A 27,793-nucleotide genomic window follows, 5' to 3' on the forward strand; every position below is an offset into this window, starting at 1 on the left:
GAGGTACTGCCAGGCAATAATCTCGTCCTGCCACTTGTAAAGGAATTGTTGTACTCTACTTGTTTCTACCCTTTGCTGTGGAAAAGATATAGAAACATATTTACTACTAGAGAGGATTATCAAAAGACACACTCCTAATGGTGAAAAAGGTAGTAATTTGATGCTACTGAGGTCAGGTCAATACCTGCCCGCTGGGTTTAGTTCCTCTAGAAAGCAGCTTGGCAGCACTAAAACTCACCTGATAGTAGCTACCTCCCATATAAAAGGCATCCTTTTGTGTAAGGGCAGAAAAGTTTATAAGGGGCCTAGTGTGAAAACTGGGCTGTTCTCTGTGTGTTACGATGTACCAAAGTTACAGGAGCCATCTGACTCTGCAATGCAAGTAGTATGATGCAAGGGCCTTTCACTGCACAGCTTCAGCAAAGATGCTCATTTTGCAGCCTGTGCATATGTTCTTTCTTTCATATTCTCCCTTTCTGACCAATATAACAGTACATCTGTTTATTCTCATATACAGAGCTCTGTTTCCAGAAGAATTGTCAGTGGGAGAGATCTGACATTTGACAAACTCCTTGTGGGCTGCTGGGGAGGATAAAGTGAATGATTAGCAGTGGGTTTTGTTTGGTTTTTTTTCTGTTGGGATGGTCAGCAAGTGTCAGGGTATGACCTGCTGCTACTGCTATAGCTAACAGTTCGGACAGTGACTGCATGTGGAATGGCAGGTGGACATGCACTTCTCAATTCTAAGCCAATGTTGCTCTTTAGGTATGTTCAGGAGTTACACCTGTTCAAAATACAATTTCTCCTTTTCTTATTTGTTACTGGACAGGTGGTTTTGTTATGGAGTCCTTTTTTTTGTAAGAAACAGTAGTTTCTTACAGAGTAAAAATGAACTAATCTTTAGTAAACTAATCTACGATGTTAATATTGCTAGTTAATTTTAATGAAGTTTTCTCTCGAGTTGTTTTCACTAATTTATTTCAATTATTTCTTTTGTAAAGATATACTAAAAATTTATTTCTTCAATTATGGCATAAATACGTGGATAAGTACGTGAGTTACTACAAATAGCAATATAAATCATATTCTTTGACATTTATTTCCTCAGATCTAAAGACATGACTGCTATGATTTTGAGCAACTCATTCCTAATCAAATCCATAGAAGTTATGCACTTCATACCACTGAAAATTTGACCCATGACTACTTACTATGGTGCAGATATCATACTGAGGGCCAGAGTATAAAAGCTAGTCATTTTAGCATTCACTTTAACCAGATACCCCTGGAAGAATACTCAGTAGTGATTCTCAACAGCAGAAAGAAAGTTGGAAGGAATAAGGATTGTAACTCACTTCATTTTTACTTTATTTCACTTTCCAACTTGAGAAAGAGCAGTTAAAATATTTCATTAAAATGCCCCAGACAATAATTATATCCTGTCAGAAGCACCGCTATGCTTAAACATATTCAGAAATCATCAATTAAAGCTTAGAAGCTGATAGAAAAATAGTGTCTGTCTCTCTTTTCACAGACACAAAAGATGTTTTTGCTACTGTTCTACCTGGATTAACTCAGCTGCATTAAAAGCACAACAGTATTTATGTTGCCAGTTCCTGGAGCGGAGGCTCACATGGTCTCCTAGGAGGTGCTGACAAACAGCTCTTCAGAATGAAAAAGAAAGACCTTAAGGGTCTGGTGGGGAGCAAGCTGCACTTGAGTCGTCAAGAGCGGAACACTCAGTTTGCTCTCACATTTGCTATTCCCAGAAATCTGTCCTGCAGAGGACAAACAGCAGCAGGTGCGAATGACTGACTAAGCACAGGGAACTTAGTAATGTTATGTTGGCAAAAATCGCGACTATCCCTTTCTGTTTCCTATGAGTTAATTTACCAATGTTTTTAGAAAATAGCCCTTTATCTTACTAAAAGAAATTAAGTAAACTATGTCCTTTTATATTCAGAAACTCGACTGATGGCATGTTCAGTTTTGACTCAAAGCAGACTGGTTTTAAAATAACGTAGTTTACAAATGTAGCAAATGGAAAGGGCAAACAAACTGTAGAGCAATGGCAGCCCGTGAAAAGGGATGCCTAGTATGGAAAGGCCTGAGGGAATGGGCAGGATGTAGTGGATGTGGGACTCAGGATGTCTCCTAGTTTTGCAAGGGAAGCAAGCATCGGGACAAACCAGTTCTGTTTGCAGAGATGGTGTGAAAAGGAAGCGAGGGAACATTAGGCTGGCGTTGTAACAGAATGGGAGAAAAGCCCAGAAGTGGGATGGCTAAATGTAGAATTAATCCCATTATTATTAAACTGCTCCATAAATGCCAAGCTCAAATCTCAGCCAGATACTAAAAACTGATCAAGACAGTACTAAAACATGTGTAATGGGAGCTAAACCTTGGCAGGAGCTGGAAGATATGGAGGAGTATAGCTGCTTCCCTGGGCTGGCTTTGATCAATGACACTCAATCATCAATGCCAATTCTTTCCTAATAAAAGACTTTTTTTAAGTAGTACTTGCAGATAGAGGGGAGCAATAACATGTAAAATGTTTCCGTGTGAGTATAGCTGCTATCCTGAGCCAGTACTGCAGTTAATGTGGACCTGTGCCTTTTCGAAATCCAAGTTTCAAAGCCAGCTGTGGGACAGCCTTCTGCACTGCCATGTCACTGTCTTCTACTACTGCACAACTGACTGGCACAACCTACTCAAACCTTACCTCCAGTGACTGAACTGTTCAGCGAGCCTGTTGTTCGCTTTCCAGTACAGACCAGCTCATTTTGTGTTGTCATAAGGACTGGAAAAGGGAAGTGTCTGTAATCACACAGGGTGGCTCCTTCTGTGTTTGTTTTCACAAGGCAGCTTGCAGGAAGAACTCTGGTGATAACCTCTGCATCTGGCATATCTACTGATGCTGCTTGTCAAACTGGCCCAGATCTCTTCTCAAGCACTCCAGTCTCTGAATAATAGGATTTCCAAATACTTACATTAAGCCCTGTGCCAATGAGCCCCAATTTCACCCCCTCAATTCATGATTTTTTAGTGCAAGTGAAGGCAGAACTGAAATTTACTGCCTAACTAAAGCTAGCCTGAAGCAAATGGTATTTAGCTTATTTCCCCAAAGATACAATCCTAGTGATATTGCTTTTGCTGAATAGAAGAGCTACCCAAGTTTAAATTAGTGCTTTAAAAGAAAAATTGTAGGAAATGTTAGTTTTGGGAGTGTCAGTGGAAAAAATATTTGTTGACTTGATTGGATTCAAGTGAATGTTTTAAGTCCTCCCAGTTTATTTCTCCTCAACCTCTCAATGAATTGCTTCTCTGAAGAACTTGTGTCTCAGTTGATACAAATCTCCCAGTCAGCATCAACACTCAGGGCTAAGTTTCCCAGTGTCAGCGCAGAGGTCTTCGTATCATATGTGAAAACCACTTCCTTTTCTTTCCCACCTGAACAGGACAAGAGAGTTTACTATTTGATTTACGAAGAACTCTTCTGAAACACAGTTACATATGACTCTCTCCAGTTTTTAATTCTGACTGCCCCTGCCACTGGTGGAAAGAATCAATTAAAAAAGAAATAGAAGACAAATCTGCCCAGAATACACATAAGAATGCAGCAGAACTGGAAAATAATTATTTCTCTTTTTCTGATCTTTCAAACTATGGTACGTCAAACTGTGGTACTATTAAAGGATTTTTCAGAAAAAAATAACCCTTGTTTCTGCATAGGTTTCCCTCCAGACACCCCTGACAGGTAGAGGCAGAAAGTCCATTTCTCCATGACTCCCAAAGTGAAGGGACATGCCTCAAAATCAGCCAGAAATTAGAAGCTCTTTCTTGTAGATGCCACTGCCTATCCATATGAGATCCCTCACAACTTCTAGAGAGCCCCACACAAGTAAGAACTCCAGAGCTTTTGAATAAGCAAGAAATCTGGTTTTGTCTGCAAGTTTCCTGTTCTAGACTAGGCAGGTTTACAGATCTGAGCAAATGGGCCTTCATTTGAAATGCTATCTCTGGTCGTGTTCCGTGCAGGGCAACACTGTCTGAACTTGTTAATTCCAAACCACTTTTACTGATATATCTATTGCTTTACAAAGCCAGTGTGCTTCAGTTCTGCATGTAATAATAGTAGTGAGTAGCTGCTGGCTCCTTTCACTAAATTCTGTCCTTGATACCAAAAAAGTAGCAAAGAAAACTAAACAAAGAGGCTTTGTATGCTGTAACACTTCCATTATAGAGCTGCCAGTTTGACATCTCTAGTGAATGGCCGCAGAGCAACAGGATTTCAAAGAACTGTAGTAAAATAGAAGTCAGTTCATTACCCTTGGAACTGGCTGTCACAAAAGTGGGTTGCTTTCCAAATCCCAGAACTATCACCCGCTCAACCACACATGAGGTTTGGTATTGTCCGCTTTCATCGGTGCAGCTGAAAAAAGAAAATTATTTTATTTACATTAGTTTTTGGCCAACAGTAGAGGTTCAGTATCATACAGAGAAAGTACTACTTTGGTCTCATCCTGAAAGTTCCCTATACTGGTTTCCTTTCCTCTATTTACCTTTCTCCTAAAAACAAGTAAAACTTCTTCCCACTGTCAACTAATTTTTCACCACATATCAGATTTAACAAATATAGAAGAAAAAGTTTGAGAAAGTATTTTATGGTAAAAAGTATGGCTTTGACTACTAGGAAAGTTCTGGATTTTCACAAAACAGTACTTAAAACTCCTAGGAAAAAATGTAAAGCTAATTTTAACACTTTTTCAAGTAAGATGTTTCAATCTGAGGCAAAATTATCTTTCACTTTGTAACTAATTTAATTTTTATTAAAAAGCTCAAAAAAAATCAAAATGAAACTTTTTGCAGTGAACAAATGTTGTATCATTCATCTGAAAATTACTTTTTTCCAACTTCTAGATTTGCTAGCAATTTAGCCAAATTTTTCTTTCCCATGCTGTATTTTTTAAGATCTTCAGATTGAATATTCCAGATCAAGAGATTTGAATTATACTTTAAAATTATCCAAACTAGACTACAGTTTTGCTCTGTGTTATATTTTTAGCTTTAGGACCACTGCTTGCATACATTTGAACCCTGAAGGACTAAAGAATGTCTGCAGAATCACCATTTATGCACTGCATAGCCCCATTGGCACCATACTTCAATAGTTATAGTGATGTATCTAGCATCTTGTTCCTTACAAGCAGCTAAGGATCCTTTTGGCTTTTAGGTTTTGCCACACAGCCTTTGCAGGTTGTATCTGCTTGTGCCTCCTTTTAAGTGCTTTTCTTCATGCCAATATACATGGTGAAATTTGTGGATTATTTTTGGAGAATACAATGGCATGTGTTTGTGGTGCCCAGACAGAAGTACTGAATATCTCAAGTTGGAACTGACATATAAGATTCAAGCCCAACTCCCTGCTCCTTCTGAGACTACCTAAAATTAAATCATATGAATAAGAGCATCATCCAGATGCGTCTTGAACTGGGATAGGCTTAGTGCCTTGACCACTTCCCTGGGAAATATGTTCCAGTAACCAACCACTCTCTCAGTGCAGATTATGTTAGAAAAATACACCTTAGAACAAAAACCACTCCAGGTGTTGCCTACTTGCAAATGTCCTGGTTTACCTTCTTTTGTCTCTCTGATGGGCTTTACCCTTTCTAATGACTTTCTTTGTACTTGAGTAAATCTGCAGAATCTCTAATTTGACTAGACTGAAACAATATGACTAGACTGAAACAATATGAGACAACTCAGTATTTCATGTGTTGCTGCCCCTAGACTTACACAGAACATTGTATATCTCTGCAGTTTTATGACAGATTCTGCACACTCTGGGACTTCACTAAGAAGTAGATGACACTAATACTGCTACATTTGCAAGAATGCCTCATGAACTAGAAAAGACATTTCCAGTGACAATGTATGGGTGGCTTTTGTCCACAACTGCTGTTACCTGGAAGTGAGAATGTTCTTGTGGAAAGTGAATTTCCGATATAGGAACTGCTTCTTGTGGAGGTACTGAAATGAATGTCCATCATCTACATAGAGCTCACCTATGGCACAGGCCTGTGAAACACATCAGATGGAGCACAAATTAACAGCAGTTTCTAGTGCTGAACAATGAAACTAAAAATGTCTCACTATATGTTACGTTTCATATTGAAGATGTGTGTTTATTTTTCTTTAGCAACTTGTATCCCTGGAAGGCTCAGGCAGTCCAACTCTGAGAGTGCTGGACATCTTGGTTTTGTAAATGGATGCTGGTGTCAGGAGTCACCTCATTTATTAGAAAAGACAGTTGCAGGAAGCTCTCTCTCTATGTCCAAGAGGAAGCTTGTGGCCTGCTCAATCTCTGCTCCTTCCTCCAAGGGACTCGATGAGGGCTGAGAAAGGTTAGAAAAATGTTCTGCCTCTGCTATACTCAGACAGCCTCACTTTGAAGGAAGAGTGCAGGAGAGGTAGAAGTCCCCTCAAATTGCAGAAGTGGAGAAGAGCCACTGGGCATACAGATGTAGATACCATTGTGCTGATCAAATAGGCAGTAAGGGCCTACAAAGGTCAGATGGAGTAGAAGACATCTTTGTAAAAAGGGAACACTATCTCAAAGTACCTCTGTGTCCAAGGCCACATGGAGTTCATAAGAAATATCTATCATCCATTCAGTGGATTTCCCAGCTGCAGTCTTCAGAGGTATCACAGTGCCCCCCCGTTGGAACACAGGAAGCTGAGAAAAACAAAGCCGGGTAGAAAGGTTCATATACTCTGATCATATAATTTTAACATGGATAGGGAATAGCTGAAGTTTGCTCTTATCAAAATTTAGAAGTGAACTTCTACCACAAATATATAAAGACAATGGTTCAATTAACAATGGGAATAGTAGTAACTTTCTGTATGTGTATAAGCAAAATAATTTTGCTTGGAAGAGTCACCCTTACATCACCTCACTTTACTACCAGGACACAGTAGTGTTCTATCTAGCAATAAAGGAGATGGGACTTTTAGAAAACAGCTATTACATTTCTACAAAGAAATTGAAATGTCACTTTTCTGATTATGATTATTGACAAAATAAAAGCTAAGGTGCTTTTTCTGCTCAAAGGAAGTAGCATTTTAAAACAAAAACATACATTCTCTAGTGTTACTGGGATCTTCAGAGTGCCTGCATCTTCCATTCGTTTAAATTTTCTGAAATCATACCAAATCTAGAAAAAATGAAAAAATAATGAGCATGACATCTATGGCAAGATTTGTTCCCTCTGCAGATGCAGTTACTCTCCTGCTTAACCTGTCACTATTCCTAACAACCTATTTGATGTGCAAGAGGAAACATTCACTTTTCAATTTAGTGACCTTTGGGATGGAAAGAATCAATTCTCATTCCTGAAGCACAAAGATAATCTGATCTTTTCTACAGTTTGCATAATATCTTGTATGTCTTAAAGCATCTGGAACTGCAAACCAATGAAACACTTTTTTTTTTAATCTAATTTCTGAAAAAGTATATTTATATTGAAGCGAAAATTAACAACAAAGTTGCTAATAACAGGTGACAAAAAAGAGCTGCACCCGAACTTCCCACACACACTTGCCAGCAGGTTTAACTGCTTTTAGTGTGCAAGCAGTCAGTTCCCACAGAGATCTTGATAAAAATATTTTTCTTGTTTGGAGAGCCTAGTCTGTTTTTCTCCCTACACTGAGAAGAATTCTACATGACCTCAGGTGCCCTAGTGGAGTCACAAGGCTCTGCATGGTGTCACACGCTCCCCTTTGCTGTTTACCCTCTAGAGTCTCAGGCTTTCCCTTAGGAACTATTTTCCCCAAATTATTTCCCTTCCTCCACCTCCCAGCTGCTGTAGCGTTAACATTCTTTGTAGGAGTGGACGACTGTGCCATCCTGTGGATAAATACTTTTACTTCAGAGAGGAACTGATCTCTGTATATGTCAATCTTTGTTACACATGTCCCAGGCTACTGAGACTTGTATTTCCTTGTTAAAATTTTCCCTCCCCACAGCTTCCCTCTGATTTCCTTATGACCTTTCTTCAAAGTTCCCTTTTTTCCACATAAAAACTGAAGTTTAACCCAAAAAGAAATACATGAAAAAAGGAAATCGTCAATTTAGTGAAGCTGTTTTATGGTGTTCAGTGAGAAGCAGCAAGCCTTGAGGGAACATTTAAATTATAGGGAATCTGAGATTTGTGCAGCAGCTCTTGGAAAAGCAAGAAAGTAAATTTCCTGTGAGCCAAGCATGCAAGGTATTGAGGTGGAAGGAAGGGTTCAGAATGGCTCAGGATGGCTGGCCAGCACTTGGCATGGCAGCAGTGCTCAGCAGTTACAAGATGGGGAGCTGGAAGGTTCCTGCATAAAATACTTCTTTGGGCAGAACAGCTGAGCAGTTCATATTCATCCTTACCTCCTCTGACCCTGGAAGCAGAACACTCACTGTCTTGGCCTCTTTCTCTGTGACTGGATGCACCAACAAAGCATTTCCTGGAAAAAAACCATGAACATGGCTGTGGTCCTCAAGGCTGCATCTTGCCAAAGCAGAAACTGTGTGCTCTGGGGTTTTCAGCCTCCCATAACCATTTTAGGAACTTGCTTGGGCATGCCATATGCTTAAGTTCACTTTCTACTGGAAAAAATGGCATGTATAAGGAGCTGATGGCTACCTGACTTCAGCAACCAGCCATACCAGAGTGAAAAACAATCATGTTTGGGTGGTAGTTGTTTGCTACTGCCATTTTTGAACAGACTATGGTCTTAGCTGCTACAGTGAACTTTCATGTTTCAGGTCAAACCCAACCATGTTTTTTCAAAGTGACTAGTGAGATAAAACTCAATTTTTGCATCTCATATGACCCCTACTTTCAAAGTGCTTTAAAACCAAGTCCTTTAAAGAGGTCTCAAGTTCTATATTCAATTACAATATAATTTTTTAAAGTCTTGGGCAGAATTTTTGTGCTTTCTTTCTGTTATGCATACTTTACCACCTCAAAACTACTTAAGTCAAATTCCAGAGAATAAGACACCTGCTTACCCAGCATGTACTCATACTCCACGTCAAAAGTTTCTGTTTTTCCTGGAAACTCTACCCAGAGAGGCCTGTAGAAAGAAAGATAGTGGAATTCAGTTACTTTTTCCTCTCCAGTCAGCCCATTCAAGTCCTTCTGGCATTTTCAGGCTCCATTTTCTCCCTCTCTTTCCAAGGTACAGTTACCAAGAACTTAAGATAGGGCAAGGTTCTCTTCTGTGCCAGTACCCCTTTGAGTCTCTGATAGAGTCCCCAGTACAACATGGCTTATGACACTCCAATATACCTATGACTTCATCTCCTGCAGCCTCATTTTCTTCCCTCCTGCCTTCTTCCTTACAAACTTGCACTACTTCTACCTTCCTTCTAGCAAAGGAGAGATGAATGAGCCTTTTTGATACAGTGTACCAGCAATGCTGGCAGCTGATGAGCTAGTCCCTGCAGCATAGTTCTTCCTGTTCTCAACAGCTCACTGCTGCTTCTATAGCAAGTCTCCTCCCGGTCACACCTGAAAAACCTGCACCAGAAGTTAATTTTCAGTCTTTCTCAAAAACAGGAGTTGTAATTTAAAGTTTGAGAGATTATGACAATGATAGCTCATTGAGAGACAGGGTCTGGGTTTCCTTACACAAAAAGCCTGGCTCACCTTCTTACTCATAGGCATCCACTTGTTCACTGCAGCCCTGCTCCTCATGTGCTTGCTAATGAGACACATTTTCCACTCTGCTTGTCTTAGTGAGAAAAATATCGTGTTTCCTCTCTAATTCTGTACCTACTGCACCAAATTTAACACAACAGAAGTGTTATTTAATATTGTGGGCAATTCACATGTCAACAGGAGCTTCACTTCAAGAAAGACAGAAACCCACTGTCTATATCAGCGCATACAACAGGTGCATCTTGGCCTATATATGTGCAAATCATCTTCAAAACCCAAATCACTCAACCATTCCCAAAAACACCTTTATGTTTTTAAAACTTAGGAGATGTATCTGTATAACAATACGTAAAGGTAAATGTGGTGCAAAAGAACAGTTCTAGGGCAACCTCGAAGACACAGAAATCAATACCAGGGAGATTACTGACATTCATCTCTTGTTGAAAGAATTGCTGGATTCAGTTCCATTGAGGTACACTCTTAGAGGTTAGAGAGCAGCAGAACAAAAATTTATTTTCTAATTTCATTTCTGTTCTATATTATTAGATACTCTGCTAAGAGAAACATTAGAAGGGATACTGCAGACATAAATTATAAACTTATTAATGTGATGTAAGCTTTTAGAACAATAACAATTAAACAGTAACAAGTATTTTCATAAGGGGCAAAATGGCATTTACATATTTAGGTCAGCAAGTTCAGAGTCCATTAAGCACTGTTTTATGTACTGCTTGGACTACTACATAATGTTCTTTATCATGACGGGAAGTTTGAAGTCTACAGTATTTTAAAAACATGTTTAAAGACTGTGAAGTGTTTATTGAATTAGTGTGTTCCAGGTGTCATTTGGAAAAAAACCCAAAACATATAATTTTCTTCTGAGAACCCTAGCAAAGCTTGCAGAATTCATGAAAATAGAATTCAGTATTATAATTTTTGTGTGTGTTTTTGTAATTTTTTAATATTCAAATAAGCAATCACAAAAGTAAGAGAGGCTAATTGAACTTCCCTTCTCCAAGTAACTTCCTGAAGATAATCACTAAATCTCCTGACTTATGTTCTTACCTCATAACTGGTTCAGCCGCTGTGTGTGCCCGATAGAACAGTGTGTATAAGTAAGGCAGGAGGACGTAGCGCTCTCTAATGGCTTTCCTGATGATCTGGGTGTTCTTCTCCCCAAAGAGCCACGGTTCTCGCCGTTTGCTCTCCATGTTAGAATGACCTCTGAAGAAGGGCTGGTAGGCTCCAGCCTGATACCAGCGAACAAGTAATTCTGGTTCTGGATCTCCAATAAACCCTCCCACATCAGCTAGATATTGCGCAGACAAATAAAAATACACATTTTTGGAAATCATTCTGAAAAATGTGAAACTCTCCTCTAACAAACATTCCAAGTGTATAAATCCATGCATTTCACAGTGTGCTCGCTGTTCTTCTCGGTGTAACAAGTTATCCTTTAAAAAAAAATCCCAAGAGAGCTTTTGAAGGCTGAGTACCTTTCTCAGTGACAGAGGACTGTCACAATGATGCTACAGAACACCACCTGAGGACTGCTGCTCCAGATGGACACGAACATCGTGTAAGAGCTAGTGGAGAAATGATGACAGCCAGGTTCAAGCTTCTGAAACCAGACTGATCTGTGAAACTGTCTGGAAATGCACTGGACTGTTGAGATTTCCACCATCTGTGTTGAAGTCTACATTGGGAATACAAGCTTGGTGACACCATTTATGCTTAGTGAGAAACACATTACCTCCACAGAAGGAAATCCCTGCCAAGCTGATGGTAAGAAGCATTGGAATGGATATTTTCAAGTAACTCCACTCTGCTGTGTTGTCTCCAGTCCACACTGCCCCTGGAAATACCCAGTTTCAGCATTATGCAGGAAAAGCAAACGTATACTTCAATTTATGCTTGCAGTTAAGGAAAGAAGACAAGAATAGACATGAACCACTTGTGAACTGCTGTACATTGGAACCTTTTTTTTCTTTATACATACATGTTCCTGAAATATGCAGTAAAAAGCAGGCAGTGGTTTGCCACAGGACACAGGTTGTTATTCTGCCTTTAACTTGTACATGCTTTGCTAGCCTTTCCTGATTTTTTTAATCACTTGCACTCTTATGAGCTCACCATGTCAGTATTTCTAAGACAATTTCTCTCCTCTCTAGACTCTTATCCATCAAACTTAATAGAACAAAGCAGCAATGAAGGCATTCAGCTAGTCCTTACCATACTTCTGTGATCCAGCAAAGAAAGATCGTGTGAGGACAAATGGCCTCTCTTTTCCTGAAGAACGTCTGATGAGTCCTTCTGCAGTTGCCATTTGCTGAAAATCATGAATATAAAAGCCAGGAAGATGAACTCTTTAATTAGGGTATTTTCTGGACTGCCTCTTTAGCCCTTCCAAGTGAGAAAAATTAAGAACCCACAAATAATACCTATTATTAAAGCAACAAATTCTTATTAGAATATAATTGAATGAAAAATTATAAATATTGTGTAGTCACAGTTGATGTAATTTACATTGTTATGGTAGAAAGGCACAGATGTCACATTTTCTTGTGACCAATCACATAGTTTATTCCAAATATTGCAATATCCAGCACAGCAGAATCCTTGATGAAGGCTACAGAATACCTAGTACTGTGTAAAGTATCACATTAGACATACTCCATGGGAGTGACTGCTGTTTGTGTCTCCAGATACTCTACCTGGTAGAATCCATAGAGGTTGTGTACTTCCCGATGCTCCCAGTTATTGTAGTGCACAGCATCTTTCTGCATTGTTAGTTCTGCCCCTTTGAAGACTGAAGGCTCATTCATGTCATTCCATACAAAGAGGATATTAGTGGATCCCTGTAACACAGGGCTGCAATTAGGTCATGACAGAGCCATTGCTGTGACTTAGTGTGTTTATCTCTAGTGGGTGTCAGACCAGTCTAGGGTGTGACTAGAAACAGCAGCAGTAAAGCAAGGCATGGTAATTACACTTCTGAGGTCACTTGAAAGCTGCCAGTTGTTCATCTCATCTCTGTTGGAGGCCCTTCTGGTCAGGGTAGCAGCCTGCAAGCCCACTTGACTTTTGCAATTCTTATAAACTCAGTAGGCACTTGCTATTTCTGCCTTCTGGTGAGGGAAAAGAGGCAGGGAAAAGAGAAGTATTAAACAGATATGAGGAAAAATCAGAGAAGGCCAGAGGTGAAAAACTGGAGAGGAAAAGCAGCCTGGGAAATATGTACCATGCATGTCTACTAGGAGAGTGGTTTCAACAACTCTACTGCAAACTAGAACTTTGGGGCAGGGTGGGGGAACTGGAGGTGTCCAGCAATGGTTGCTCAGACACTTTCAGCACTAGGCAGGACGGTCAGAATAAAGTGACTATGAGCTATGAGAGAGCACTTCCACACTGCTCTTTGTGTGCTATCACGGTAGTAAAAGCTGAAATGGCAGCAGCTGGATTAGATTATGCAGCAGGTGATTCTTAAAGTGCCTGAAGTTTGTCCCTTCTACTGCTGCAACTAAGTGAGCACGTCCACGGATTTCAACTGTCTTAGTTTAGACAAGTCCATGGAGAAAATCCTTCTGTGGTGCTTCAGCTTATCAAGATATTTTCCTCTACATTACAATAATACAGCTACAAAAGCCAACAATTTGCTTAGCCAGTATCTTCTTTTTCTTCTCCATTTTCAGGCGTTCTGGGATATGTAGATCAGAGCAAATAAATACAAACCTTGTATGTTTTGAAGGCAAATTGATCTGCATACCATTTTCGCACTTCAGGATTGGTGAAATCCAGGTAGCAAGAGGAACCTGTGGATATGGGAGATCCCAATTATTTACCTGATTTTAAGAGCACTGTCTTTGCACCTAAATACAGTGGCCTAAAGCTACAATGCTTTTCACCAGCAGCAATAATGTAGTCACTATTGTTTCTGAAATAAAAGCTCAAGAGCAAATTCCAGGCTGACTTGGAACTCAATACACCCCTTGCCCTATCAACACATGTAGATTCTGGAGGTCTGAAGTTCAGCACCCTTTAAGGATGACTGCTAACAGTCTGAAACATGTTCAGATGTGAACAGGAAGCCAGGGAAAGACAACATCCCTGGTATTTTGAACTCAAACAGGAAAGCGTCACTGAGAAGCTGAATAACTACATTGTGCCATGCTACCAGAAGTTGTAACATGTCCTTGAATTTTCCCATAATTGCTCCTTTGCCAGGACTGTGAGCTTCCTGTCTGTAAAGAAGTGGGACAACCTGCTTTGCCTCTACCCAGTGAGATCTCCTTAAGAAAAATAACATGTCAAATCACTATATTATGATTGAATCAAAGGTTCAGTACCAGGGGTTCACTTAATTTCATCCAGCTTACATAAACTGTGCTCACTGCAACAGATCAGACTGCATTTCTGTATCCAAAACAAATTTCGAAGAGGAATGGCTGTTCTCATAAACAAATCCAATTTTTTTAGTTCTAGGCACTGGTTCTATCTGCAGTTTCAATAGATGTAACAGAGGATGTTATACAGCTGAGGCAATTAGAATATGACTATATCAAAGAAACCACAAAGTATTTGAAATTATTAATATTTACCAAAAATGCAAGGAATGTAAGACTTTAATTCTGCTTCCATGGATACCAATTAAAGTATTCTGCAAAATTTTTAAAATAAACAGCTAAAATATGGAGACAGAGTGGTTTTTTACCTGACCAACAGATGCCCTCAAAATCTTGCCCATTTCTGTCTTTCACAAAATATCCCTTGTCTTTTGCCTGTGAATACAGGGTATATGTGGGATCAACCTTAATGTGTGGATCTACAATGACGACAAGCTGACAGGATAAGAAAATAAAATCATCATTAGCATCAATTGTGCTTAATAAAACAGTAAGAGTTCACTTTTGATAAAAGGCAGAGAATGATTTCACCTCAGGTAAAAAAGACAGCTGTGTCACTAATTTTAAAAAGCAGTTACCAGTTCTTGTATATACTGTGCTAGACTTACATATAGGAGCTGAATTTATAAGGAGGGCATGAACTCATGCTTACCTCTCTGAAATAAAGGACAAACCCCATTGTTTCAGGTAAAAGCAAGTATCCCAACCCCTAAAATCACTGTGTTTTTTTCACTGCTGTATTCTGTGAATGGGAAAATATCTACCTTATGCATTCATGTGCCTGCTTAAAATCATATGCCTTAAGATATTTAAATGTATTTTAGTTTGTATAGGATACAACAGCAACAGATACTGTATTTTGTGGTTATTTTCTGCTGCCTTTAACTGCTTTGCTGTATAGCTGACAAAGTACTATAAATCCAACCGAGAGATTATAAAACTTGAATGCTATTTCAACACTTCCCCATTCATTGACTTTTGGTGAAGATCAATAATTAAGCAATTCTACAACTTTAAGATATTGTCTACATTTTAATACCTCTATAATTATAGGGAAAATATTTTAGCTGTAAAAGCAGAAACACAAAGCAAAGCTGAAGCAAGCACAGCAACTACCAACAGTGAAAGCTCACGTTAGGGAGAAAAATTTTCTGCTGTGTCCATCACAGCACTGAACTGCTTCTGTAAGACAGAGCTTCACATGAGTCAAACTTAGCCTGACAGTCAGGATACACAACAAACTACAAAATAAAATGGCATGAAGAACTGAATTAAACATGATAGCTTGCATGCTGTAAGCATCACCAGACAGCAACACTCTAATTTACCCTGTTGTTGTTAAGCTGTTTTCAATATCTGAAGTACTTAGGTTAAAGCTAGATTGGGTAGACTCACACTACAGAGAAATATTTTCTTTCTTCCTGTTATGTTTTTACCTTGCGTTTTTTCTTCTTCAGATGTTCTTGCATCTTTCTGGGGTTCTGGAATTTCTTTTTGTCCCAAGTAAAATACCTCTTGCCATCTGTATGCTCTATGTCCAGCCATATCACATCATAAGGAATGTCATGTGCATCAAAGCCAGCATCTACTGCCTTGACATCTTGCTCATCCTCATAATTCCACCTGCACTGATGGTAGCCCAGAGAAAAAAGGGGGGGCAGGGCTTGAGTGCCTAGGAAGAGTATATGAATGAAGATAAAAGTGATAAAGTCCTTCAAGAATTTATCTAGAGACTCTAGAAAAAGTTAACATGATTAATATGTGTCTCTCTGGAGCTAGAGAATGCTGGCCTAAGTCCTTCATACCAAAGTGACTAACTCTTGAAATAATGAGCATTACAATGAGCTCAACAGTCAGAAAGAGCAAAGGACTGTAATGATAAAATGAGAGTGAGAAAGAACTTGCTGTTCCATGATGCTGAACTGTTATTCCAGTAACCAATATAATTTTATTCTTTATCTTTTTCTAACAAATAATATTCTAGATTAGTTTATCTGTCATTAATGCAAACAATTACACAAATTTTAATCAGTACAATGCAATTTCTGTGACTACTTGAGTAGTGTAAATAGGTCCACAGGTGCTACAGTAAAAGGAGAACCACTGGAACTGAAATTGTTAGAAATTTTAGCAAACACGTCTGTGCAGCAAAGGAACATTGCTAACAGACTAAGGAACTACCAGGAATATTTAGGTACTTTAATTCTCTTTAGTACACAAAGAATGCTGCTTTCATAAAATGTTAGTCCCCTTTTCTCCATTTTTTTAACTCTCTTCCTGAGGCTGTTGTTTCTTTCCTTTCCCATATATGCATGGGGATGTATTTCCTTCCCTAAGGGGCACCCTGGACACTTACCTATCTTATTTCTCTAGTGTCCAGGACACATTACTTCATAACTTCAGTCTTTTCACATTATAAGGTGGCCTGTCTTAATGGTGACTGGCAGTTTTAGCCCTTTGTATCTCCCCTCTTCTTCTAAGAGTGCAGTTTCAGATAGCAGTAATTATGCTGGCTTCTCAATTAGGGCCAAGTTTGACCAGCTGCAAGTGCTAGGGAAAACAAGGACGGAAGCCAGTCTTCACAAAGTACCGGCCTTTGCTCTACACACTGCAGCCTGGGAACAACTGCACACAATGGGCTAGGTAAAAATTAACCTGCTCTTGGGTACAGCATGTTCCTCAGAGAATCTCCCAGGTAAACGTGCCAGACTGACTCCAATTATGTGAGTTAGTACCTGTCAGTTGTGCAAACTGCTTGAAGATATCAAAGGCAGTGGGTCCCATCAGCAGGAAAACATCAATGATTCCGCTTTCTGACATCCAGCGTACATCAGTTAGAGGCACTGCTCTCTGCTTAGCAGTCTCTGCAGCAGATCTAGATGACATGTGCTTTGAAGGAAACCAAGGTAAAACTGAATCTCTCTCTGCCAAACTTTTATTCAATGAAGGAGCAAAGACGGAAATACACAAAATTCACTAACACATACCTGGCAGGTATTAGAAATACCCACTGAATGTTTCTTATATATCCTTCACAAATCCTTTACCTTGCATACTGCTTATACAAAGTAGAGCAATAGTTAATGAAGAAAAATGGGTAATGAGGGGCAAAATAATTAAAACTTTTCTGTAATTACAGACTATGCATTTTCTGTTGGATCTTTCAGTAATATTTATATCATAAGTAAAAAAGAAAATTAATAATTTTAACCACATAATGCAGTGCTGGAACAAAGTAAGATTTTCCTTTTCTGCATTGTTTCAATTTTAACAGAATTCATGTTTGTGTTTCAAGAGTTTGAGTGAATTTCTTTGCCAAACATTCTATGTTTTTTGAAGGTCAATTATATTCCACAGAATGAGACTGCTTAGCAGAAATGTGTGCCAATACCAAGAATTTAAAAACTTTGAGAAATTCCTTAGATACAAGAGATTGTCAAGATTTTTGTCCACCCTTTCTTCTGCCTGCTACATACACCTGTGTAGATCTTTTCTGCATATTTCCTCTTTGCCTCCTCCTGTAGACTTGTTAAGATACAAGATCTATAACTCATCTCTTTGTTCTTTTCAGCGGCTTAATACAACAAATTTAGTACCAGGGAGAACAGGAGGAAGAGACTGACAATTCTTCATTAGGGAGCAAAAGATAAATCTCCAATAATGTTGTTACATTCCTGTACTGAAGTGCCCTGTACGTCCTGCCCTGAAGTATTTTCTTTTGTTATTAAATTCTGAGGAAAGTGAATAATTCTCACCTCAGCTACTGCCTTTGTACTAATATCCACCAGCGTTTCTGAAGAGTTCAGCCAGAAGATCCCTGAAGTTCTGTTAGGCTTGTGTGCTAAGAGAAGGGGCACTGAACCATAAATGCCTATTTTATCATGTATCTTGTGGCCGAAGATATCCAAATTATAAAGCCGGTAGGCATCACCATCACTAGGACAAACAAACAGATGTATTTATTACGTGCAAGCATCCTGCAGCAGGCCAATTTTAACTCTATTGCCATTCCACTAAACTTGGTGAATACTTGGTAAGCACTCTGTATTGTGCCTTTTGTTTGGCATCCAGAGCCGAAATATGGGCAGTCTAGATTACTGCTTCTTTGCTTTGGTCCTCGTTATCCGAATCAAACAAGATTTTTGCTCCAGTGAGACTGTTTGCTCTAAATCCTAAAATATGATTTCTGAACTCTCTCATCGAGTTGCTCTTTTAGGAGTTCTGCTAAAACATGACTGATCCTGAAGTCCAGAAAAAACTGAATGGAAAACCGAGGGACAACAGAAGAGGCCATTTATGAAATTGCAGAGCGGAAAGGGAAAGCTGAACAACTTACTCTACATGGATAGTGGTTTGCTGTATAATTAATCTAAAATATACACTATATGACATACATGTCTCAAGCTGTTGTCTGCATTAAAGTATTAAGACAATGTTATAGCCCTCCTCTACAAAAAAACTCCAACTGCACTCATTAGCAATCTGGCACCTTTACCTGGTGTTTTTGAGAAGAAGTGTTTCTGCGTGTTGTGGTATTCCATAAACGTGATCATATCCATGTAAAGAGAAGTCCATGCCTACAGAACTGGGACCTGTGGAAATAACATTAAAGAGAAGAACATAGAGTGCCATGCTCAGGCTTATCTGAAAGCAACAGAGCAGAGCAACCTAACTGGATAAAACAACAGAAAGTTTCAATAATTAACTCTTTCATACTTCTTTTCAACTTCACTTCCATTATTACTTTTGTTTCACAGAGGTAATGCCTTAAATAGACTTTATTGTATTTATTTTGGTTTTGAACTTCTTAAGAAGATAAAATTAATCACTTTAGCAGAACCTCCCCCCCAAACAAATCCACATAATCATGGGCCACTTCTTTATTCTGCAGTGAAAGGCTTAAAATTATCTCCTGTTTCTATCCCAGTACATAAAAGCCAAACTCTGCAGCACAGTGGACTTCAGAGTCTGAGCTGCCTGTTTCCCACCGCTCTTCTCTTCAGCCTCAGCCAGCAGAGCAGCATGCACAAGAGTCCCTACCAGTGATATCATCTTGTCACAATACTAAATACAGGGCAACTTTTGGCAGGTGACCAGAGATCCTGTAGACTGACAAGCAGTGGCTTCAGGATCAGAACCTGATCACATGGACTTTATTCCTCCAACACAGAAAAAACCATGATGCTGGCCTAATACATCAGATACAGCATGAACAACAGAGACAACAGCTTCCTGCCCTCTCTGTCTTGATTGTGAACTGAAGAAGTTTCTGTCACCAAAAGGAATCGCTTTCAGAGCCCCCTCTCCCTACTGCAGCTGCTGGGTAGTGCTGGTTGCTATAGAACTCTGAATGCTAGTGGTAATGAACAAAGCTAACTAACTTAATTAATACAGAATACAATGAGACAGACAGCAGATGGTCATACATTTTGGTAATTGATAATTTAAATTGTATTTGAGCTACTGCTCTCGTGTATGTAACCTCCTTATCTCTTAGGATTGCTCAGTATTTCCTTTTGTAGTCCTCACTTAAAAAGAGTTTCTTTGTGCCAATTATTAATGCTTAGATATCATGATTTCTGATATGTCATGAGAATAAACTACAGGTGAAATCAATCTTATGTACTAAGAAAAGAACATACAAAGAAAATAATGTATTATATACATGTACACTCAGACAACACAGATATGTTATACTGTGTCAGAAATGGCACAGTGAGTTGATGAAACAGATCACATTGACTGTGTTCCCTCTTGAACAGAAATCTAATGAATATTTGCAGTACTTTTATCAAATTTGTTACCCATCACTGATTTCTGATTAAAACAAAGTTAAGACAACTGAAAAGCAGGAGCAAGTGAGACACTGATAAATTTTAAGCAGATAAACAGAAAGCAGACAGACGAATGAACATAGGTTTATACAAAGCAGTAAAGCTGTTTTCAGAACTACACTGAGGCTTACCATGAGCTTTGATGTCTAAGAAACTGCCAAATTTCTCTTGCCAGAGACCTAGATCCTCTTGTTTTTCCTGCACAAACAGAAACAGCTAAGCAAATGCAACTGCTCACATTGTTTATTTCTAAGAAAAGTATGTTTTTTCATGAGGCTTATACATTGTTAACTGCTTTTTTTGCCAATTATGGTTAATACAAATAAATCCAAACCACATTTAGATTCTGCTGCAGCAATTTACACTGCCAAACTGACGTGCACGTGTTGCACATATGGCATCTGCTACAGCATAAAAGTAATACCCGAGGTCTTGGATAGAATCATAGAACGAAAGAATAGGCCATTTTGGAAGGAGCCTCAAAAGATCATCTGGTCCACCATTTAATGGGAAAGGGAGCCTAGATGAGATTATCTAGCACTCTGTCCAAATAAATCTTGAAAACCAGAAGTGATGGGGACTATACCATGTCCCCGGGGAGGTTTTTCCAGTAATTATTCTCACTGTACAAATGGGTTTCTTCTGGATGCTGAATACGTTTATGAAATGCAAAACTGCATGGATAGAACCAAACAAGAAAATCCATACAAACAGAAACCAACCTACTCCCCCATACAGTTAAGGTCAGACAACAAAAAAAACTCTCCAGACACTCGGGAGTCCTGTGTGTGTAACTGATAGTTTTAGCCTCCTTGTGTCCTGTCATTCATTGTCCTAGAACTTCCACTTTTTTTAGCGTGTTTCCTAGTTTTCTTTTCTACATTCATCCCAGAATAAGCGTGGCCTCTTGCAGCTGTGTGACTGCCCTGGCAGAGCTCAGAGCTTAGACATAAATAAGCTGAAGGCACATAGCTCTTGCCATTTACAACTGGATAGCAGAATAAGCAGCCATCTGCTCTACGGAAGGCTAAAATTATATCCCAGACATAACTCAGCCTCTTCAGAAAAGTGCAATGTGCCTCTATGCACTGCCAGGACCTGGTATTTTTTCAGAGAGAATCTTACTTCTGTATTAAGCCTGAACATATGTGGAGGTGTAGTTTTTGACTGTTCTTTTGAAACTCTCTTTGCAAGGAACAGGGAATTTGAAAATGACCGAATATCACCACAAAACTCCCTTTTACATATCTACTCCAGATCAAATAAGAGAACATAAGAGAAAAAAATTATTAATAAAAAGGCTACGGAAAAAAACATTTTTGTGCTAGATCTACCTGAGTGATGCCTTCTACAGACTTGGTAAAACACATAAATCTTCACTGAACTAAGAATTTGCAAAATATCTCAACAGGTATACCAGGTCCTTTTTAGATTTCACTGGAAAGTGGTTAGACTATATTTGTAAATGTAGTACCAGGTGAAGTGAAAATGGGATTTTAATTCCTTATTTTACAAAACATTCATGCTGCAATTGCAGTAAGTATAAGTTACCTTAAAGTAATCACTTGCTGCCTCCTCACTTTGTGCTGTAGGTTTTCTAGTGAACACAAATACACAGAAATAATCAGTTTATTGTTAATATAAGCAAGGATTTCAAACAGAAAACTTGAATAGTACTGTGCATTGCTTTATACATTATCTAAGAGTTTTGGTGCTTGACTATTCTGAAAATTGATTTCATAGCTGAGAACTTTAACTTGCAAACAATTTTAACATTCAATGCCTTAAAATAAACTTCACTCAATATTTGAGTTAGGTTGACTTCTTGGCCTTTCGTGTTTATTTCTATCTGTTTAAGCACTTTACCGACCCAGAAGATCCTCACTTCTTTATCATTCTGGTTTTGAAATAATGCTCTACAGGAGATACACTTGCTATGCTCTTTTTCTAGTCATGACATGTCCTGCACTGTGGTTTCTCATCCTTCCAGCACTTTGCAGTGTGATTGACCTGTCAAATCTTGCAGCTACATGGCACATTGTAAGTTGAACAAAACTTCACTTCAAGAGCTTATAAAGTGAATAAAACTTACCTAAAGAGTAAGTTTAGTGATAAAAAAGATGAAACTAATAACCTCATCATACTACTATCACTCATTCTCAAGAAATACGAGGGGTACCAGGATACTTTAGTGTTTTACAGAATTGGCTATTAAATGAGGTTAGCATTTTGCACATGCCTGCTGCAAGGGATTAAAACAGTCTGCAGCTAGTCAATCTGGAATTTGTTTGTTAAAACTTCATATACTTGCTAAACTTACAAAGTAAAAGAGAACACAGAATTTAATGCATAAGAGCTTTCAGGAACTGCAATTCCATAGAATTGTTTATTTTCAGCTACAGCACAAGCAGCACATATGATGATGCAATAGACAGATACTGTACCTATCACTGGGAGGTGGTTGTAGGTGCTCAAAATATAACAACCCATTGGAATTCATGCTCATAACAGTCTCACCCTTGGACTGCAGCTCAACTTGGAAGGGGTCTGCTGTGACTTGAAGTTTGTAGTCCCCATTACCACTTGACAGTGCCAGAATACCCGCCTCCTTGTGGGATATGAAGAGTCTGGCAAATGAAAAGCAACAACCGCAACACGTGAATCCACTGTAACTAAATAACAATTTGAAACAAAAGATAGACTAAGAATATCGGCATGCATTACACAAACCTCAAGGCTAATGTTGAGGCAAAGAATGCCTGAAATACATGCTGTGCTTGGGGTTCACTGCATAGTGCAACAAGTGGCTACAGAACTGCTGTGAAAACTATCCAGAGCTTGCATTCCTGTCACATTAACATATAATGCCTTAGGTAAAAACAATACATTGTAACAGGTAGGCTATTTTCTGATTGGGTCAAATAGCCTCAGGTTTCTTTTGTGTATGACAAAACTTCCTCCTATGTATTTAACATGAATTTTTGAAAGTAAATTAACCACATGCATTTTTATTTTTAATTCTTGTAACAACTTTGTATTGTAGAGAGACAACTGTACTGTGCGTAAATGAGGGACAAAGAAAAAACACTTGCAAATGAAGCTGTGTAAGTTACTAAGGTGCTAAATCATCTTCCCATCACTTACCTCTGGGTGGTAGGTTCCTTTATAAGAACATCAGGAACTTTGTATCTTGCTCTGAGAGGTGAAGCCTCATCAATTTTAAGCCTGAAAATATTGCCTTCTATTTCATAAATTTCTACTTGTAGAAGAACCTGGGAGCAAACAAATAAACTGTTAGTGATAAAAAATATCAACATATTTTTTAACACAATATCACCAAACACTTACTGTCTGGAAAAAAACGAACATGCCTGCTTTCTGATCTAATGTTCTTTAGCACTGTTGAGTAAAAATCATTATCCATATGAATTTACACCAGCTAAATCTACTCCACCCCTTCGAAGAAGCAATGTTTTTTAAGCAAACTCTTTATCTTCAACTTACAAAGTGCACATAGCTGCAGTTTGCAGCTCTCTCCCCACAGCAATGTGGAAAACAGCAACAGTGTACACTAATCTCAAGGTTAGTACAATTTCACTACTATGCTGTCAATGTAAGAGTGGTAAAATCCTGAGATGTGGACTTTTTGCAAAAACATCAGTGCTCTGTCTTCACTAGTAGCAGCACAGTGCTGACACTGATCAACTGTGTCAGAAAGACACCTAAAGAAAATGTGCTAATACTGCCCTACTCACTGTAATTTGCTATTTTTTAGTTCAGGGATCTGGGAAGTCACCCTATTCTAGAAAAATTACTTACTTTTCTTCCATAGAGGATCCTGACACCACAAGTCTGATTTTTTCTGTTTTGTTTTTTGTTTCTTTTTTTTTTTTCTCCTTAATGTCTCCTCCTTTGAGACACAAAACTGGCTGAAGAATTTTAGCCTGATATCTTTTCCCACTATGTGGAAGCCAATCAATCCTGCTCTCTTCAAAGGCATGAAAGTATGCAAGAGCCATAAAACCAGAAGAAAAGTAGGCAAGACAGAAAAGATTCATTTGGAATTCCAGGCACTGCTTCCTAGGAGATATTTTACATTATGCTATCTTTGTATAAACCCCCAGATAGTCTAGGAAGCCACAGAATCTTCAGTCTTTCATATTCCTTAAAATCTAGACAAAAAATAGGCTCCTTTTTCTGTGCTGACTGAAAAGAAGGTTAGGATTAACAAGAGAGACAGAAAACATCTTTATGAAAAGTATCTACATAGTGTGATGGTTAGAGCATGGAAGTGAATTGTAGTTTCAAACTCTCATAATCTGAGCATGGGTTAGGTTGTCTGTTCCCTGGGTAAATGTGCCAGCTGCTATGCCATTAAAATAGAGGAATAGAAGACCCTCATCTTCCTGTTTGTCGTCTTAAATGCAAAGATGACTTCTTTTTTCCAAAAAACTGCCTTTGAGCAAACACAGGAATACAAAGGCATGGTTAGGAGGTCCTGGAATATATGTCCTCTTATTCCATTACAGAAAAAGAATTTATTATTTCAAAATAGTGGAGAAAACTCTGAATTGAAACCATTTTTCAGCTAAAAAGACTTCTATTCACATTTTTCATAAAGCTATTAATTTTTTTTTAAGTTCCTTAAAATACCTCTTTCTCTTGCACAGCCTCAAGCTGTCAAATAAGTACTGACCAGTAAGGACATATTTAGGCTTATAGTTTGCATTACATCTTAAATATCTATCACTGAAGAATCTTAAAATCTGCAAATATTATCAGTCCTGTTGATAATATTTACTGCTCTTTCTGTAAGCACCCTCTTATGCAAGGTGGGATCTCACCTTAGTCTCCTCATGAATAATTTGGAATTTGACATTCTCATCACTTAATGTGACTGAATCCAACAATGCTTGATACGAGGATTTTCCAGGACATAACAGTTTCTGACGCCTGTCAAGACAGAAAATTATTTTTGGTCTCTCTAATTCTTGTAGTTTATATCACATAGAGGGACATAGTACTGGTAGAAATGTTTACTTAATAATTTTGTCTTGATTTTTTTTCAAATACAGTTATCAACACTTCAAGTCAAATTGGAAAAAAAGAAATATAGTTCTGAGCAGACATAAATGTTTATGAATGAGATGTTAGAGGGGATTGGTCACTCATCACCACTCTATAGGGTTTTTTTAAACAATAGTAGTCTTAATTCAAGTGTCCAATTAAATTCTTAGCTCTACAGTTACTGTTCTTTCATTGATCCCAGAAATTTCAGCTCAATAATCTGTTTTGCATTTTCTGTCACATATCTCAGCAACCCTGGTGAACAGCTTTTACATTCTGTGGTGATGAAGCAGTGTATGTTTGTAATTTGTAACCTCCTGAATACATACTGAGGAAATTGTTTCTCAACATGTCTGCTGACTACAGAGATTTAACTGTGGCTTTTGGCCCCAATAATGTTTTTAGGACAGAAACCCTGAAACAGAGGCTCTTTCAGCAGTTTGTAGAATGCTCCTTGCCGAGCCCAGGTTTTATGAACTTTTTGAAGATAAGTGTCTTAGAGGCTACCTTAAAAAGAAGCTTCTTCAGTAGTAAACTGATTTCATTTCCTTGCAAACAGGAACACAAATGTGAGCAATCAGTTAAAGGATTTCTTCTAAAAGCAGAGCAAAGGCAGGATCTGATACTTACCAATGTGTAGCAAACTCCTCCTGAGAAATTAGAGGTCTTATGTTAAATGGTGGCATTCTAGAAAGTTTTGGTGTGAAAGGAGCTGTGCTCGCACTGAAATTTTTTTTTGTTGTTTGTTTTCTGAACATAATTTCCTGCAGAACAGATATGAATATCTGAGACTGTAACCCAGTACATCAGTGACTAATTGGTGTAACACTGGGAAATCATTCCTTTCAGTCAGGCAGCACAGGATAGAAGACAACGGAGGATGGGAGGTAAAAAAGGTTGAGGAGAGGTATCACAGTTAGAAATAGGATTAGAAAGATAACATAAGGTTAGCTTTAAGAGACTAGTGAACTAGAATTTAGATTTGACACTCAATTCTGGCCAATGTACTTGCTCAACAGGACTGTAATCATGTATGCTATTGTCACAGACTAATGGTTTCTACTAGTGTTTTGCTGTTTTGAACTACAGATAGTCAAAAAACATCCACATCAAGAAAACAACCTGCATCTGAGTGGAACTATAGTTAAAATATTGCTGGAGCTTACTCAGATGAGAGGACTGATTCTTTTGAATATTAAAAGAAGACATTTTGGATGTAAGATTACACCTTTTAAATATGGTGATTACTGTTTGCTGATAGGTGAGTGGAATGCTCACTTTGAAAGATAAATCCTGAAAACAGCAGACTTGTTATGATTAAGAATCAATGTGTAACTACTTCCTGTATCTTTTAATATTACTAGTTTAGAAACAACCACCAGTCTACATTACAATTCTCCTTACCTGTAAAAAGCAATCTGGTTGCATTTCTTAAAGGTGCTTTTGTCTACAGCCTCATCTTGTACACTAGAAAGAGCAGATAAAGAGTTTACTTGTGTTCACCGAACACCTGCTGAATGATGAGATGTCAGGGTTCCTCTTCAAGACAGGTCAGGATTAAAGACAATGCAGAGAACTCTGATCCAACATAAAATGTGTTGAAATTTGAACTACTGTGTTGAGATATGGGAAGAACTTCTTACACATTTAGTTCCATGCTGAACCATTTCCTTTTAAACTTTGAAAGTTTAAGAAATGATTGATTCTATGACTAATGGAGCTGAATTTCAGCATGACTGAATTCTTGGGGGGGTTTGCATTTTGAAGCCAGACCTCTCTCTGCAGTCATTACAGTTAATTATTATGTTCCAGTAAAAAGAATGGAGAAATAGGCAGGACTGGCAGAAAGGAAGAAATCCTGCACACTCCTCTTCTACCTTTAGTGGGACCGACAAGGAAGGGGGGCTTCTGATGGCCCTGCTGACAGCACTATGTTATCTCTAGTCTTGGGGTAACTTTTAGATCTATTAGATAACACTAATTTTTTGGGTTGCCTGAAAAAAATGGGCTGCCAGTAGTGTCTATCATCAAAATACTTTCCAGATCGTGCTAAATTCAGACACAGATGGAAGTGAATAAGGTATTAGTTTGGTAGACAAAGCACTGATGCTTAGAGAATACTTACTAATTACATACATGCAACATAGAAAATTCAGGCGGCAGCCATTGAAACTCAGTCACAATTACAGATCCTGGATTATTATTGGAGATCTCACAGAACCCATATATTTAGACAATTTAGCCATTCCTATTTTTGCCTGAAGACACATACGTCCTTTCAGGTTTTGCTCCAAGTCCGTGGGACTTTGTTGCCGCATTTAAAACCCTGCAGCTCGCCTGCCTTCCAGCGGTGCAGCTGTCCCGCTCCGCGGCCCGGGCCGCGGGGAGGCTTTGCCCGGGCAGGGCGCCGGGGACAGCATCGCCACGGCCCCGCTCGCCCCGCCCCTCACCCCCGGCACACTTGCGGGAGCCGGGCCCGCTCTCCACAGAAACCGGGGAGCCGGTCTGGCAACACCGGAGGAGCGAGGAGAGGATCGGCCAAGGAGTCCCCACCAGGCAGCGTTACCTGACTTCCCCTGCCGTGGCCGCCTCCATGGCGGGGCTGCTCCGAGCGACCCCCGCGGAGAGAAGGGGTGACAGCCCGCTGGCGGCGGCAGGGCGCGGGGGGCTGCCCGGCGGCAGGGGCTGCAGCCGGGGAGCACTGCGGGACCCGAACGCGACCGAGTCAGCGAGTGACAGCCGGAGGCGGTGACAGCCCGGGCCGAGGCGGGGAGCAGCTCCGCCC

At 39.1% G+C, this 27,793-nt stretch overlaps 2 protein-coding genes across 3 annotated transcripts in view; both read right to left on the minus strand.

The window, feature by feature from the left end:
* The window catches only part of CAPN3 (calpain 3), an 81,853-nt gene that overhangs the window by 28,484 nt on the left and 25,576 nt on the right, over positions 1–27,793 (minus strand). The window lies entirely within an intron of this gene.
* Positions 1,081–27,783, minus strand: GANC (glucosidase alpha, neutral C). 2 transcript variants are annotated; one of them, XM_051791841.1, is made up of 25 exons: positions 27,575–27,783; positions 26,413–26,475; positions 25,639–25,772; positions 24,786–24,894; positions 23,086–23,213; positions 22,386–22,568; positions 21,493–21,538; positions 20,073–20,139; positions 18,603–18,699; positions 17,863–18,043; positions 16,843–16,996; positions 15,544–15,779; positions 14,416–14,542; positions 13,437–13,516; positions 12,419–12,562; positions 11,937–12,033; positions 11,458–11,559; positions 10,770–11,013; positions 9,053–9,117; positions 8,429–8,505; positions 7,143–7,217; positions 6,623–6,736; positions 5,966–6,078; positions 4,329–4,432; positions 1,081–3,450 (listed from the first exon to the last, which is right to left on the minus strand). In XM_051791841.1, the coding sequence occupies exons 2-25, from the start codon at positions 26,434–26,436 to the stop codon at positions 3,341–3,343; spliced, it is 2,811 nt and encodes a 936-aa protein (XP_051647801.1). In that variant the 5' UTR covers positions 26,437–26,475; positions 27,575–27,783; the 3' UTR covers positions 1,081–3,340. The 2 variants fall into 2 exon arrangements, with proteins under 2 accessions (XP_051647801.1, XP_051647802.1); XM_051791842.1 differs by lacking the exon at positions 25,639–25,772 and having other exon boundaries at positions 27,575–27,782.

This window comes from Manacus candei, unplaced genomic scaffold (assembly GCF_025592945.1).
Source record: "Manacus candei isolate 608988 ecotype Guabito, Panama unplaced genomic scaffold, ASM2559294v1 h1tg000033l, whole genome shotgun sequence".
In the NCBI taxonomy this organism is placed as follows: domain Eukaryota; kingdom Metazoa; phylum Chordata; class Aves; order Passeriformes; family Pipridae; genus Manacus; species Manacus candei.

Excerpts from the sequence above, each read along its gene's own strand:
- GANC (XM_051791841.1), bottom strand. The coding sequence starts at position 26,436 with ATGCAACCAGATTGCTTTTTACAG. Across the intron at positions 11,014-11,457 it reads AGGGATTTCCTTCTGTGGAG|CTGATGTGGGAGGGTTTATT; the intron begins GTAATGTGTTTC and ends CGCAATATCTAG. Across the intron at positions 6,737-7,142 it reads TCCCAGTAACACTAGAGAAT|CTTCCTGTGTTCCAACGGGG; the intron begins GTATGTTTTTGT and ends TGTTTTTCTCAG.